The sequence below is a fragment of the Drosophila takahashii genome, chromosome X (assembly GCF_030179915.1).
Source record: "Drosophila takahashii strain IR98-3 E-12201 chromosome X, DtakHiC1v2, whole genome shotgun sequence".
NCBI classification, from domain to species: domain Eukaryota; kingdom Metazoa; phylum Arthropoda; class Insecta; order Diptera; family Drosophilidae; genus Drosophila; species Drosophila takahashii.
Genome location: NC_091683.1, coordinates 13,446,216 through 13,461,789, shown reverse-complemented (window position 1 = coordinate 13,461,789; position 15,574 = coordinate 13,446,216). Strand labels below are relative to the sequence as shown.

At 46.3% G+C, this 15,574-nt stretch overlaps 6 protein-coding genes across 7 annotated transcripts; 3 read left to right on the top strand and 3 right to left on the bottom strand.

Annotated features, from left to right (window-relative positions):
* Window positions 1-198: 198 nt before the first annotated feature.
* Or7a (Odorant receptor 7a) lies at window positions 199-2,169 on the top strand. The gene is made up of 2 exons (XM_017139185.2): window positions 199-1,374; window positions 2,092-2,169. The coding sequence occupies exons 1-2, from the start codon at window positions 199-201 to the stop codon at window positions 2,167-2,169; spliced, it is 1,254 nt and encodes a 417-aa protein (XP_016994674.2).
* A 2,096-nt stretch (window positions 2,170-4,265) lies between these two features.
* Window positions 4,266-5,508, top strand: LOC108055731 (E3 ubiquitin-protein ligase MARCHF5). The gene has a single exon (XM_017139187.3). It carries the CDS (start codon window positions 4,382-4,384, stop codon window positions 5,363-5,365), a length of 984 nt encoding a protein of 327 aa, XP_016994676.2. The 5' UTR covers window positions 4,266-4,381; the 3' UTR covers window positions 5,366-5,508.
* Window positions 5,509-5,714: 206 nt separating this feature from the next.
* LOC108055730 (uncharacterized) lies at window positions 5,715-7,187 on the bottom strand. Of its 2 annotated transcripts, none has more exons than XM_070218807.1 (2): window positions 6,933-7,187; window positions 5,715-6,863 (listed from the first exon to the last, which is right to left on the bottom strand). In XM_070218807.1, the coding sequence occupies exons 1-2, from the start codon at window positions 7,064-7,066 to the stop codon at window positions 5,813-5,815; spliced, it is 1,185 nt and encodes a 394-aa protein (XP_070074908.1). In that variant the 5' UTR covers window positions 7,067-7,187; the 3' UTR covers window positions 5,715-5,812. The 2 variants fall into 2 exon arrangements, with proteins under 2 accessions (XP_070074908.1, XP_016994675.2); XM_017139186.3 differs by having other exon boundaries at window positions 5,715-6,866; window positions 6,933-7,185.
* A 1,323-nt stretch (window positions 7,188-8,510) lies between these two features.
* GIIIspla2 (Phospholipase A2 group III) lies at window positions 8,511-10,276 on the bottom strand. The gene is made up of 2 exons (XM_017139190.3): window positions 9,552-10,276; window positions 8,511-8,931 (listed from the first exon to the last, which is right to left on the bottom strand). The coding sequence occupies exon 1, from the start codon at window positions 10,194-10,196 to the stop codon at window positions 9,561-9,563; it is 636 nt and encodes a 211-aa protein (XP_016994679.2). The 5' UTR covers window positions 10,197-10,276; the 3' UTR covers window positions 8,511-8,931; window positions 9,552-9,560.
* A 761-nt stretch (window positions 10,277-11,037) lies between these two features.
* Traf6 (TNF-receptor-associated factor 6) lies at window positions 11,038-13,225 on the top strand. The gene has a single exon (XM_017139249.3). The coding sequence runs from the start codon at window positions 11,149-11,151 to the stop codon at window positions 12,580-12,582; it is 1,434 nt and encodes a 477-aa protein (XP_016994738.2). The 5' UTR covers window positions 11,038-11,148; the 3' UTR covers window positions 12,583-13,225.
* A 48-nt stretch (window positions 13,226-13,273) lies between these two features.
* Window positions 13,274-15,028, bottom strand: LOC108055757 (zinc finger protein 723). The gene has a single exon (XM_017139250.3). The coding sequence runs from the start codon at window positions 14,911-14,913 to the stop codon at window positions 13,561-13,563; it is 1,353 nt and encodes a 450-aa protein (XP_016994739.2). The 5' UTR covers window positions 14,914-15,028; the 3' UTR covers window positions 13,274-13,560.
* Between the last annotated feature and the right edge of the window lie 546 nt (window positions 15,029-15,574).

Sequence of the window (15,574 nt, the reverse complement as noted above, 5' to 3'; positions counted from 1 at the left end):
CAATAACAAAATGCTGCTTGTGACTTATGTTATGTACAAATTAGCAATTAACAATTGACGATTCATTTAAATCATTCAGAGACCAAAATGCGAAAATAAAAACTATTTTTTATAGAAAAAAAAAAAAACTTTTCCTTAGTCGGCGAGCCTATAAAAGAGGCCTTTCGGGCAAGCGGTGGCCTCAAAAGTTAGCCAGCCATGAAGGTGAGCGGTCAGAAGGTTAAGGAAGTGGACAAGGAGGAGCTTCCCGAATCCCGGCGAGCCTTCAGGAACCTCTTCAACTGCTTCTATGCCTTGGGAATGCAGGCACCGGACGGAAGTCGTCCTACAAAGAGCGCCACCTGGCGGCGAATCTACCGCTGCTTTTCGGTGGTCATGTACGTGTGGCAGCTGCTCGTGGTGCCCACGTGCTTTGTGATCAGCTACCGTTACATGGGCGGCATGGAGATCACCCAGGTGCTGACCTCCGCCCAGGTGGCCATCGATGCGGTCATCCTGCCCGCGAAGATTGTGGCCTTGGCCTGGAATTTGCCCCTGCTGCGGCGGGCGGAGCATCATTTGGCCTCGCTGGATGCCCGGTGCCGGGATCGGGAGGAGTTTCAGCTGATCCTCGATGCGGTGAGGTTCTGCAATCGGCTCGTCTGGTTCTACCAGATCTGCTATGCCATCTACTCCTCCTCGACCTTCGTGTGCGCCTTCCTGCTCGGCCAGCCGCCCTACGCCCTCTACCTGCCCGGCCTGGACTGGCAGCGCTCCCAGCTGCAGTTCTGCATCCAGGCGTGGATCGAGTTCCTCATCATGAACTGGACGTGCCTGCACCAGGCCAGCGATGATGTCTACGCGGTGATCTACCTGTATGTGGTGCGCGTCCAGGTGCAGCTGCTGGCCAGGAGGGTGGAGAAGCTCGGACGCGACGGGCAGGCGGAGGCGGAGGAGATCTATCCGGATGCGAGGCGGCAGGAGGAGCACTGCGCGGAGCTGCAGCGGTGCATTGTGGACCACCAGACGATGCTGCGCCTGCTGGGCTGCATTAGTCCGGTCATTTCGCGGACCATCTTCGTGCAGTTCCTGATCACCGCCGCCATTATGGGCACCACCATGATCAATATATTTATATTTGCGAATACCAACACCAAGATAGCCTCGATTATCTACTTGATGGCAGTGACCCTGCAGACGGCGCCGTGCTGCTACCAGGCCACCTCGCTGATGCTGGACAACGAGAAGCTCGCCCTGGCCATCTTCCAGTGCCAGTGGCTCGGCCAGTGCGCCCGGTTCCGCAAGATGCTCCTCTACTACCTCCATCGCGCCCAGCAGCCCATCGCCCTGACGGCCATGAAGCTGTTCCCCATCAACCTGGCCACCTACTTCAGCGTAAGTCGGGGGAACTTTCTTATAAGAGGTATTTCTCCTTTAAAACAAGAGAAAATCATTAATTTATTTTATCAGAGAAAAAAAAATAGTACAACTTATATCTTTCATATTTTCATCGTTTTATTTTATATCGTTTGGTTAGATATTACCATCAGATATTACCATCACGGAAAGGATTTGAGTTATATTAATTTTAGCTTCTCGAGAATGAATAAATATTATGCCATTTTACTGTTCAGTGTAAGTCGGGGGAACTTTCTTATAAGAGAAGTATTAACAAAGAAATCAATAATTTATTTTATCAGAGGAAAAAAAATAGTAAAACTTATATCTTTTTATATTTCTACCCACATACCACATTTTGTATCGTTTGGGTAAATATTACCACCAGGAAAAAGATTTAGGTTTTATTCATTTTAACGTCCTTTTATTTTAACAAGCTAAGATAACTTTCTTATAAAAGGAATATTAAAAAAACCGAAATCATTTATTAATTTTATAAGAGGTAACAAAATAGTAAAGAAATATATTTTTCTTTTTTCCATCCAAATAACATATTTTATATCGTTTGGTTAAATATTACCATTACAGGAAGGATTTGAATTATATTCATAATAAATAAAAATAAATATTTGTAAATCTTGGAGAATATTAATAGTTTTTTTAGGTATATAATGTTAAAAAAACCCTTAAAAATAATTTTTTATGTATTTTCAGATAGCCAAGTTCTCATTTTCGCTCTACACGCTCATCAAGGGGATGAATCTCGGCGAGCGATTCACCAAGACAAATTAAAGGCCATTATCTTAGAGAGCACTGAAAATGAAATGCGATCGAATTAAATTCATTTTTAATTACGCATATTCTAGAACGAAGATTTAAAAAATATTAAGTTATATTATATTTTACAGTCCAAAAATCCCTTGAAACCTTTTTATTTAACACAATAAATTGAAAAACAAAATGTGCCAATTAAATGGGGCTTGCATATATGTTTATACCAGAACTTTTGCCACAGTGTATGCACTCTTTGAGACTTAACCGATTCCGAATTACAAGTGAAATCGATAATGATCGCTAATCGGGCAGAACAGAAGCCTGCTAACCACTGGATCGCATTGCTAAAGCTTCCATTGCCACATCCACAACCCTTGCCCACTTTTCTTTATCCCGAGGCGGAGCACCTGTCATCTTCATCTTCATCTTGAACTCGATCCCAGAACCACTCCTCCAACTCCACCTGGCCACCGATTCACCGATTTCTGGCCCAATTCGAAGTGGTGCCACACTTTGTGGTGCTTTACCGTTGACCGGAACACTGCGAGAAAACTATGTATAATATGGGTAAATTTATCTTAAGGATCAGTTTAATATAAGCATGGAAACTATGGAAAGAACTTAAGAATTTTTAAATATTATATAGTGAATCTACATAGTTTCGGAATATGATCTTTCCTTTTAAACTAGAACCTCTGGTATAATATTATAATAATAATATTATTACTTTTTCCCCTGTGCATTCCGTCGCCAAAGTGGAAAAGTGGAATGGAAAGGCTGGCTTTCCCAGTCTGGTTCTCGAATTCTGGCCAAGTTGGAGATATTTCCAGCTGGCCAAATGTTCTTCTGCTCTCGAGCCGACAGGTTCTGCTTATTTTTCGGTCCGTCGCGAAATTTCCCCGACTTGCGGATCGGATTCGCCACCCAAAAAAACCAACCGAAAAACGAGTGTGTGTGCTTATTATTTTTTGTGTTTTGTGTTTAGTGATCAGTGATTGTCGCGCTTAAAGGACTATTCCTACTAAATCCTATGAAGATCATCGGCATGGTAAGTGTAGAACAGAATTACTAGTATTATTTCGTATGCTGGGGCCAAGACAGACATTTGCATCCAGATCCAGCACATCCAGTTTGCCAGGTTGCTCTTGGACTTGGCCTTCGCCTATTTTCACTCAGTGGGCCAACAGGTTTTCCTTTTGGCATGTGCCACATTCGCTGAAAGTAAAGTAAACCACTAAAAAAATAAATGAGAACGCAAGGAGTACGTACACTTGAAATCTAGAATATGTATTATTTTCCAAAGTGTTGACATATTGGAATTAAAATTGGTACCATCTCTTTGGGTAAAAATTTTACATTTTTCTTAATCGTTTTTTTGCTGTAACTTGGGCAAAAATGGTCCTAAATCAAAAAGGCGTATTGTTTTGAAGAGCTAACCACCTAAAAATTAATATCAGTGCATTTTTTGTTTGATTTAAAAAAAATAAATTTTTGACCCAATTTTTACTCTTTTGATAAGGGGTTATATCATAATTTTTTGCGAAAATTGCCAAAAATTAAAAATTTTCAGGTTTAAATGCAGATTGATTGGGAATTTTATTACGAGTTCAACGAGATATGGCATTCCATATTCGGATCATTATTTCCACTTTTATGACCAAAATACTATTTTTGGGTGGAAAATCAGGATTTTGATTTTTGGTGCAAATTTGACATTTTATTTAATCGTTTTTTTGCTGTAATTCGGGCAAAAATGGTCCTAAATAAAAAAGGCGTACTGTTTTGAGCAGCTAACAACCTTAACATTAATATCAGTGCACTTAGCGACTGATTTGGGAAAATTAATTTTTGACCAAATTATCGCTTTTTTTTAAGGGGTACCATCATAATTTTTTGCAAAAATGGCCAAAAATTAAAAATTTCCAGGTTTAAATGCAGATCGATTGGAAATTTTATTACGAGTTCAACGAGGTATGGCATTCCATATTCGGATCATTATTTCCTTTGCTTCGGTCAAAATACAGATTTTTATGGTAAAAAATTGAATTTGGTAAAATTCCGATTTTTTGTGTGTGATGGATGGAGAAATAGGCCTCGTGCGTCGTGTCAATCAAGCAACTGGGAATTCAAAGGCAAAATCCAAGTTGCTACCTTTCGGGCACTTGAACAAAATTCCACTAGCTCCGTTCGGAGATTGGATCCTTGGGGGGGTCATCAGTGATCGGTGATCATGTACCGGCGGAACCGCTCGAATGCCCAATCGCCGCTGCCCCATCGGCGTCGTCGCTTGAGGAGCGGACTGGAGCCGCCCGCCGGCGATCCCGACGACGACCGGATGTGCTGGATCTGCCTGACCGGCGACGAGGAGCAGCCCCGCCGGTCGGATTGGCTGCATCCCTGTCGCTGTCGCGGCACCAACAAGTGGGTGCACGAGTCCTGCCTGAGCCGCTGGATCGACGAGAAGCAGCTCCTGGCGCCGGATGTCCCGGTGACCTGCACCCAGTGCCGCACGGAGTACATCATAGTGATGCCGCCGCTGTGCCGCTTCGATGCTCTGCTGGAGCGCCTGGACAAAAGCTACGAGCGCCTGTGTCCCAGTGTCCTGATGGGCATCCTGGCGGCCACCGTCTACTTCTCGGCAGTGACCTATGGGGCACTCACCCTCCTGGAGTTGGCAGGCTATGAGACGGGCATGCGGCTGCTCCAGGAGGATCCCACCCTGCTGATGATCCTGCTGCCGTCGGTGCCGACGCTCCTGCTTCTGGGCAGGATGGTGCGCTGGGATGACGCCGTGATCCGCTGGCTGCGACGCCACCATCGCCTGGGTGTCCCCGCCGATCATCTGGACGCGTCGGGGGAACCACTGCCGGGGGCTCCTTTAGATGATGAGTACTTCGATCAGCTGGAGCGCGATCATCCGGACTCCGATGGTCAAGTGGGTGGTGCCTTCGGTTCGGAGCACCTGGGCCGCGCCTCCTCCAGCTTCTGCATCGCCCTCGGCCTGCCCACCGTCGCCGTCATCCTGGGCCAGTGCCTCTTTGCCAGGATTTGCGAGGAGAACAAGCTGCTGGGCATCCTCCTGGGCGGAGTGACCTTCGTGGCCGCCAAGGGACTGGCCAGTGTTTACCTGCGGCAGTCGCAGTATCAGCGGAAGCGCCACAGATTCGTGATGGACTACACGCCGGAGAATATGTCACACCGGAATCGGAATTAAAGCTGAAAGAATTGACTCATGATTGTTTATTATTTTCGTAATATTCGAATCAAATCTACTAATAAAAGCAGGTCAAGAAGAATTACAAATCATATAAAAAAGAAGTGAGAACGCTCTATTAGTTTACCGTTACTCACTACTGAAGAAAGTGCGAGGGAGATGGAGACAAGCAAGCATAAAAACGACTGCTTGCACTGCTTGCAAGCGAACAAACATTTATTTACTCATAACTTCTTAATTACTGGTCCAATTTCGAAAATCTAAAATTTGTTATATCATAAATTTGTATGACAACAAGTTACTACAATGAACTAGATCACCAACCTTTAAATAACTGAAAGCCAACTGAATTTAGCCAAATATTTATTTACAATTGGTGAGGAAAAACCGAAACATCAAGTAGCTCCAGTTCGCTGGGCTCTGAAGGAAGGACTTTGTATATACTCTCTATAGGGCGGCTAGAGCCCGCTTGAAGGCTCCCAGTTTGAGGCCCACACTCCTCGCCCAGCCCAACAGCCTGGCGCGGGATCTCTGGGCCAGCGAAGGACCAGTAATCTCCACCTCGATCCGTCTGCCCGGCCAGGCGAACATTACCTGGGCGGCCACCGACTCGTCGAAGAGGAGCAGATAGCTGGGCCTCAGGCCCACGGACTCTTGGACAAAGTACTCCAGGAAGTGCTTCTCCGGCGACTGGGCAATGGACTCGTCCAACTCCGCGGGCAGTTGGCAAATCACTAGAGCCCTTTGCGGCGCTGAGAGGATGGAGTTCCGCCAGCACAGTGGGTTTGGGGATGTCTTTTTCTCTTCCCCTGTTTCTGGCGAGGATTGGACTGGCTCGGCAAGCTCTTCGCAGTGAACCAAGGCCGTTTCCGGTTGGGCAAACAAGCGGATGGGCTCACCAGGCGGATGCTCCAGACAGCCGGTGGCCAGGAAGCGGTACAGATACTTGAAGGGCAGGCCCAGAAAGGCATAGCTGGGCTTTCTACTGGTCTGGTCATCCTGATCCTGATTCTGATCCTGATCCTGATCCCGATAGCTGATGCTCAGCAGGTGGCCGGGCTCCAGAGTGGGACGCGCCAGGCCCAAGACCCGGCAAAGTCTGCGCAAATGCAGTCCCGACATCCGACGCAGGATGGGCGAGGAGGGCGTGGCCACCAGGAGCCAGTGCAGCAGGTGCAGGGCCTCCACATCGTCTGCGTTGAGATCTTCGTACTGCTCGTCGGCACTGGGAGTGTCCAGCATGAGGCGACAGGAGGGCCAGTTGTCGGCGACGGAGCGACGCAGTCGATCCACCTGGCAGCCGGCACCGGGTTCCGCCTGGAATTGCGGCGGCACCGGGACGAGCGTCCTCTCGTGCTCCTGGCTGCTGGCCGCCGCCGTGAAGATCAGCAGGCGGATGTCACTGGCATGGGGCTGAGCTCGCAGAGCCTGACGCACCTCCTCCATTTGCCGCTGGAGGGGATTCAGCCACGAGGAGGCCGGCGGATGAACCTTTTCCCTGCTTTTTGGACAAAGGAAACCAAAGCTATTATTATCCTTCAGATGATTATGATCCTACTGTGCTTACTTGGAGACCAAGACGCTGTCCATGGGCTCTCCATCCGCTGTTTTGGTTCTAATTCTGGACTGGTTAACCGGTCGCTGGTTGAGGATCGGATTGAGGCTGGTGGGCACCATCGCCATCGGAACTGGCGTGTCCATCTCCGGCTGCGATTCTCACTTACTCCACAAACACCAAACGAATCCGAAAGCTCGCTTTAACTCCTCACAATTTTGACAAAGCGAATGTAGTTTCGAAAATTGGAAAACTCAACTGAGAGCTACTTCGATCAAATGTTGAGTGATCGAAATTTTGGGCCTATATTTGAACTAACAAAAAGTCTTTCAAAACCAAAAACTTTATATAAAAAAACAAAAATTATGAAAAAAAAATTTTTTTTGGGTAGGTTGAATCAAAACGGATAAAAACAGGAGACTCAAAACTTTCAAAGGCAAAAGCGTATCATAAAATATTATAATGAAACACTTCGGTTTTTTTTTTGAATTATCATTCAGATATTCATTAAGATATTTCAAAAATATAAACTAAACTAAATAAATAGCTCAATGTTCTACATTTTTAAAGCATTACTTTGCCATTTGCTAATCGGCAAAACTTTCTGTGACGTAACTATTTGCGAAATCAACAAAATAAAGTGCTTACGCAGAAAAATCGGAATGCATATGGACTTAGTATGCGTATAAACATAGTATTCAGATTATAACGTATTAAAACCCGAGTCTCTGGGCAAAAACGAAAGCGGCGATTACAAAGTGATGACATTGAAGCCAACTGACAGGAAGTATTTACGATTCTACGAGTTTACGAGTGGCTTTACAAGCTCCCAAACAGACGGGCCCCTCTGTTGTAAGCTGCAAAACAATCAATAGTAAATAATAATAAATAAAACAAATATTTACTTGTATTTATTTATTTATACTTTCGATTGCGTCAGGCTCGGATTTTGATTGTGATGCTCGATTTTTCTTGAACTGGACCTCCCAGTGCCCAACTACACATAAAGAAAAGAGGAGAAAGATAAATGGGATGATTTCTACATAAATCCCATGCAGTGGGAATTTTATAATAAAATATATATGTATTTTATTTTATAGTTTGAAAATGAGATTTCTAAACTATTTAAATTCCAGCTTAAACCTATCTTCTTATCATATTTTTTACTGGGAATTACATTCTAATCAGTTTAAGGGCTCATTATAAATACTTTTCTCGACCTATCATATATTTGTTAATGGGAATTAAATCCTAGTCATTGGAATAGCCCACAGTAAAGATGTTTTTCAAGTGCCCGAAAACATTTCGAATACTTTGGACTTGGACTTGATCCACTAATGCTCCTCCTACAACCAGACGACCCGGCCAGACCATGACGCATATGACCCAGAACGGCAAGTGGTAGGCAATTGAGAGGCCGGGTCATCTGGAGGGGCAACGGCTACGTCAATGCGACGATCACAGTCCAGACATACGTTTATACTAGGCGGACGGACGCTGATACCGCGATCGCGGTGCAAAGTACGACATTCCACGGCGGATTGCCGGATTATGGAGCCCAGATTTGCCAAGTGCGGGTACAAATACACATTTTTAGGGTTTTTTACACTTGTTTATTAACTTACTACTGGTCTTACTACAACTAATTATATAGGGTATCTACGGGGTCTACAGCTAGTTAAAAACTTGGTTTTCTGGCAGCCTATATTTGATCCGTGGGCCTAAACTAGATTGATTGACTACAACTAGTATATAGTATATATAGTATATCGTATCGACTACTACGCATTATAATAGCACTTGCGAGTCATATACATATGTTGGTATATAGCTTAATACATAGACGGGTGTCTCTTGCTATCTCTCCTCTAAGTACGGATGACGATGGTGTTTTGCCATGCTCTCCCATCGAGTTTCAAACTCAATTGCAGCACTCTGGGGCGGTTTGTTCGCTTCTTATACGGGCAGGCGACTTTGGGATACTCCAATCCTGCCGCTTGTTATGTGCCAACTGGAAATATTGCGCAGAAAAACGAGTTAGTTGTTGAATCGGTATAAATTTAAGGTATTTCTAATTTAATGCGATTTCTTGGGATATAAATATTTTGTTGAAACCGGAAAATCTTCGGTAATATCTCATCTAAAAAAACATTTTCTAATTTAATTAGACATACAAAAATGGTTATTATGGATATTTCAATTCCTAGTTTTACAATTTATAATTTTTTGAGATATTTTAGTTTTTTAAAAGATTTTGATTGGTTTATTTTTTTTTATATTGGTTTGAAAATATATTTCAAAATATTGAATATTTATATTTTACTATTATAATGGATATTTCAATTCCAAGTTGTACAAATTTTAATTTCTTGAGATATTTTAGTTTTTTAAAAGATTTTGATTGGTTTATTTTTTTTATATTAGTTTGAATATAGATTTCAAAATATTGAATATTTATAGTTTACTATTATAATGGATATTTACATTCCTAGTTTTATAATTTATAATTTTTTAAGATATTTTAGTTTTTCAAAAGATTTGCATTGGTTTATTTTTCTTATATTAGTTTGAAAATATATTTCAAAATATTGTAAAAAATTCTACAATTTTCGAAACTAATCTGCGACTCACCTGGGACTCTTAGAACCGCTTGTTGTTGCGCAGGAAGGCCTTTTGGCGCGTCTCCTCCTTGAGGCAGGGATCGGACTCCTTGCCGGAGCCGCCGCGCTGGACGCAGACGGTCTCCGCCTTGAGGCCGAAGCACTGCGTCTGGACGACATTGAAGAAGAGCTTGCCGATGGCGTTCGCATCCTCGTCGCCGGCCATCTTCAGGCAGGTGCGGAAACGGAGGTCACAGCTGCAGTGGGACAGCGTGTAGGGGCGGTAGTTGAAGAGGTCGTAGCGATTCGACATCCCGTCGATCCACATCTTGCAGTGGTCGTGCTTCCGGCAGCACTTGTCCGCCTTGGAGGCGCCGCCCAGGTCGTTGTAGGTGCCGTTGGCCAGGTTGCCGCGTCCGCACCACCGCGTGTTGGGGGCGATTAGCCAATCGGAGAGCTGCCGCCGCTCGCGACGACGCACTGCAGCCGCAGCGTCGCCAGTTGGGTGACTATGTGCGTGGATCTGGGATGGGGCTTCCGTTTCGGGGTCGTGCGATCTGGCGGCCAAGTGCTTGGCATCCGTCCCGGGAACCGCGCACAGCTGCCAGGTCGCCAAAATCGCCAGAGGCATCAGAACGCAGATAGTGCTGCCGCTGCTTTCGTTCGGGATCCACATCGTGTTGGGGTGTAGCAGTGTAGGAGTCTATCTTTTAGCGCCCGGTGTTCGGTGACTGATTGCTCTCCAAGCTGAAAACCACTGCCGTTTTATATGCTCGCGCACCGCCGCCAAATCGAAACGGGGGCGTTCACACCAGGGCGCATTTCGCGGTAGGATGCAGAATGTCGATAGGGGTTACTTCAAAAACTACAAAAGCGTGGGTTTTAAAATCATTTCTATGTATTTCTATCCATTTACTTAATGATCGCAATAGATAATTACTTTCCCTTTTGAGTATTAGCTTACATCCCTTTATTGGTCGGTTTTTTTTTATTATTTTATAATTTGTAGCCCTTTAAATAGTCCGTTTTATAAACTTTCAAATATCGTATAAATTGAATTTAAATTATATAAAAATTATTTGTATTTTTCATTATAAACTATTCTATGCAGAATGTCGATAGGTGTTACTTCAAAAGCTACAAAAGCAGTGGTTTTGAAAAAGTTTTTTCAATTTTACCCGATTTCTACTTAACAATCGCAATAGACAATTTAGTTTGGCTTTCAAATACATACATTGGCTGTTTGGTTAAAGTTTAAGCGCTTTGAATAACCTGTTTTTTAAACTTGTAAAGATCGTATAAATTGAATTTAAAAATTACTTTTATTTTCTATGAAAAACTTTTCTCTGGAAATCACAAAAAAAGATATTAAATTCGAAAAAAAACTGTAATACCTTCTTATAGCTATTAGTTTTAATTTTAAATAGTTTTAAACTTTCTGCCTATCGAAAGTGACGCCGGCGCAGTGTGAACATGTGTGTGCTCGCCTCTTTTCACGCCCAGCCAGTGTTGCACAACCTTCGACGCATACACAGCTGTTCCGAGGAGTCATGAGCGAAAATTACCTCTTAAAATTGAATTAGTTGATTTAAAGCGACAGCCAGCCGGCGGCCAGCGAGGCAGCAACGATGCAGCGAGTCCAGGCGGACCAGAAGCCAGCCAGGATGCCCCAGCATCCGCAGGGGCACCACCATTCCCACTCGGAGGAGCGGGAGCACAACAGCAATGAGACGACGACCACATCAAATGCTAGGATTGCGGCCAGCAGCAGTGCCACGCCCACAGCGGCGGCGGGGGCAGCGGGCGGAGGAGGAGGAGCACCCAGTGGAGCACCCACTCCGCCCAAGAGTCTGGCCCTCAACCAGAACCACCAGCATCATCATCACTACGGATCGGATACATCCGGAGATCAGGAGGAGGAGCTGCTGGACTCTCGCTACGAGTGCGCCATCTGCATCGACTGGCTGAACGAGCCGGTGCTGACCTCCTGCGGCCACCGCTTCTGCCGCAGCTGCCTGGCCGCCTGGATGCAGAAGAACAACCAGTGCTGTCCGATGGACAACAAGCGTCTGTCCGCCGAGCACGACATCTTCCCGGACAACTATACGCGCCGGGAGATCGAGCAGCTGAAGCGCGACTGCCCCAACTCCTCGCTGGGCTGCTCGGTGGTGGCCTCGCCCATCGAGCTGCACCGCCACCTGCCCAGCTGTCCCTTCCGCCGGCAGCAGGAGCCGCAGGAGGAGAAGTGCCCGTTTGCCAAGATCAAGTGCGATTTTGTCGGCCGACCCGAGACGAATCAGCTGGAGGAGCACCTCAAGGCGGACATGCCGCACCACATGCAGCTGATGCTGCAGGCCTTCCAGCAGACGGCCATTGCCACCTGGCAGCCGCACAAGCCAAGTAGCAGCAGTGGAGGAGGAGGATCAGTGGAGAACGGCCATGGGCTGCCGCCACCTCCTCAATACGCCAACGGAGTGGATGAGCAGATCGTGCAGACCATGTACCAGCGGATTGTGGTGCTGGAGCAGCGGACGCGCGAGCAGGAGACGCGACTGGAGAATCTGCAGAAGCAGTTGCGGTTGGCACGCCAACAGGCGCCCGTGGATCCGCGCTACAGCAACGGAACGATTGTGTGGCGCATCGAGCAGCTGGGCGCTTTGGTGGCCCGCCTGCGGGCGAATGCCAACAATCAGGTTTACTCGCACGAGTGCTACACCTCGCCGCATGGCTACAAGTTCTGTGCGCGGCTAAATATTCAGCCGCGGAAGCCGCATGTGCTCAGCCTGCATGTGCATCTGATGCAGTCGGAGAACGACTATCATCTGGACTGGCCCTTCAAGGGACGCATCAAGCTGTGCATGGTCCATCCGGCGGATGTGACGCTCTCGCAGCACGATACGATTATGACCAAGCCCGAGATACTGGCCTTCCATCAGCCGCGCGAGGCGATCAGCACGCGGGGATTCGGCTTCCTCGAGTACGCCAACATATCGAACATCATTCAGCTGGGCTTCTGCGCCGATGACCGGCTGCTCATCAAGATCGAGATCAATATTGTGTGAAATGTTGCAGGAAATGGAGTCTTCCGATTAGGTTGCGTTTGTAACAAGGTGGATCGAATTGTAGGGCGAGTAGGAAAGCCAGGAATTAGTCGGAGTAAATTAGCATATTTATCTTTGTCATATTTTAATTTCACTGAAAGATAATCTCTGTAAAGAGCAGTAGAGAATGCCTGACCTATCAGCTAAATAACCTAGAATTACTCGATCCACTTTAGTGAACGTAAATATGCAATAACCAATAGCCGACGCGTATATATTTTATATAGACCTATATATAGTATACTATAGTCACCGTCTAGCAGGCATCACAGAAAGCAATTCCGTTGATATTCCTTTCCATTAACTAATCGATATTATCTATGCTAGAACTATTTCGTATTCTCGTTTATAACTCGTTTTAGCAATCGAAGGGCATTGGAAAAACTAGATCTATAATTAGAAATTTCATTTGAACCTGGATTTCCCCGTGATCCCTTAATTAATCTTTAGTTTCCAAAACATTCTCGTCAATCTGATTGAATTTAACTATTAACCGAGTACGTCCATTTTTTTAAACTAGTTTACTTGATAATCCATTTAGAATTATGCTAGGTTTTAATGCTTTAGTTTATCGTTTCGAAAATAAACTAAAAATGAGCGCTTAGAATTTAAAATACGTACCTTTTTTAAGCAACGAAGGAGCCAGAAAATATATTTTAAAAGGCTGTATGTATTATTTTACCCGCATATTTAACTTAGACCATAACATTACGCACTATGTTTAGAGCTAAGAATCGCGGCTGGCATAGATTAGAGCCCAGTTTGGTCTGGATGAGGAGGGAAAGCCAATAAAGGACACTTTTGTACCGCCAATCTGTGCCATCTTTACTTTCTAAATGACTCTTGGTTCTCTGGATCTTAACATTTTTTATTGAGTGAGTTTTATTGTGAAAATGAAAACCTTTCTTGTGCCTAGCTAGATCTTAACCTAATCCTAACTCAGTTGGCCAGTCGCCAGGTGGCCGTGGCGCCCTCGGTTTGCGTGACCAGCTGCTCCTGCACATTCAGATCGATGGCCATGGTGATGGTGGTGTTCGGCGCCGTCCGGTCCTCCAACACCTCGATGGTGACCGCCTGCGGCAGAGGCTGAACGGCGGGCTTAACCCGCCCGGGATCGTGGCTGCGCATGTGGGCATTCAGACCGCCGGACTGGGCAAAGGTCTTGCCGCACAGCCGGCAGGCGTATTTGCGCCGATCCGCGTGGAGCAGCTTGTGCACGCGCAGCGCCTTCTTCCGCTGGAACGTCGAGCCGCAGATGTCGCAGGCAAAGGGTCGCTCGCTGGTGTGCGAAACGGCATGGACATTGAGGTCGTGGATGCTGTAGAAGCACTTGCCGCAAACCTCGCACTTGGCAGGCCGCTCGCCCGTATGGCGACGCATGTGGGCCGTTAGGACGCCCCGATCCCGGCATGGGCGACCGCACACCTCGCACATGCAGGGCATGCGACCCGTGTGACAGATGCTGTGCGAGGCCAGCTCCTTTTGCGTGTAGAAGGTGGAGTCGCAGTCGGGGCACTTGTGCGGCTTGATGCCCGTGTGGCGCAGGCGGTGGGTCATCATGTTGCCCGTTTGGGTGAACGGCTTGCCGCAGATGTCGCAGAAGATGCCGGTGTGCTTCCAGCGATGGCCGCGCAGATCGCGGGCCGTGCGAAACGTTTGATTGCAGTCCGGCTCGTTGCATTTGTACTCCGGCTGCGGTCCCTTCTTCTTTTTCTTAGTCGAGGTGGCGGCTCCTCCCAGGCCGTGCTTCATCCGGCGATGGGTGTCCAGGCTGCGCTTGATGTTGTACGCCCGGTTGCACTGGTCGCACTTGAACAGCATCTCCTTGGGCTCCGTGTACTCATCGTCGTCATCTGATTTCAGGTCCTCTTGCTCCTCTTCGTGGTCCTCGGCCGCCCAGTCGGCGTCCATGTCCAGGGAATCCTCCTGCGTGGCCACCAGGGTGTTCTTCATGGCCGCCGCCCGCTGGAGGCGCTGGCGAGGAGCCTCCTCTGGATCTGGCTGATCCTGGACGTCCTCCTGCTCCTTTTCTTCCTCTATAAACTCCTCCTCCTCCTGGAAGGAGGATCCAATGGGATCGCTCTCCTGCTTGACGGATGGCTCGTGGCTGCCGCCGCAGTGCCCGTCCAGGTGCCTCATCCGGAAGTGTTCCGGAAAATTGGCCAGGGAGAAGCGCTGGAAGCACAGACCGCAGCAAATGTCCCAGGAGGCGGGCGCACTGAAGTGCACCTCGCCGCAGCGGACGTTGTGGTAGCCACCGGGCACATCCGGCCGTGGCAGCAGCTTGATCATCCTGGATCGTGGATCGTGGCGGATTTCTGGATTTCTCCCGGCGTTTAAGTTAAAGTTTAAGTGTTCCTACCATCGAATTGGCGTCGTTTTTTTTTTAATTCGTGTTGTGTTGTTAAACAGCTGACGGCCAGTGTTGGCTAACTACTTGTGGTATCGAGCTTCCTGGCTAAGGGGCGCCATTTTTGAACTGGCAGCCAAACCGATAAGCTGGGATTAGTAATTAAAATCTTCTTTATTTATATAAAGCTTACTTACAGGGTAAAACATGAGCCTGCTGGAAAGGTACTTCAGAGCACTAGCAACTAAGGCTTTTGGATCGACCGTTTTCTTAAATGGTAAATGGTAAAATATAGTACAAATTAGTTTTAAAAAACATTTTTGGCGTTCTTTCTCTAGCTTAGATCAAATTATGTAGTTTAAGATGTTATAAAAACCTTCTAAAATCAAACCGATAAGAAGGGCTTAGTTATTTAATATGAAATACTTATTTCTTATGGGAGAAACATTGAAAAAAACCCCTCCTTTTGTAAGAATTAAACATTTAAAACGTTTAATAAATATATTTTGGAGCTCTTTCCCTTGCTTAGATTAAGTTATGCATGTTAAAATGTTTTAATAACCTTCTCAACTTGAGCTGTTTTAAGGTTTCACATTTAAGAAA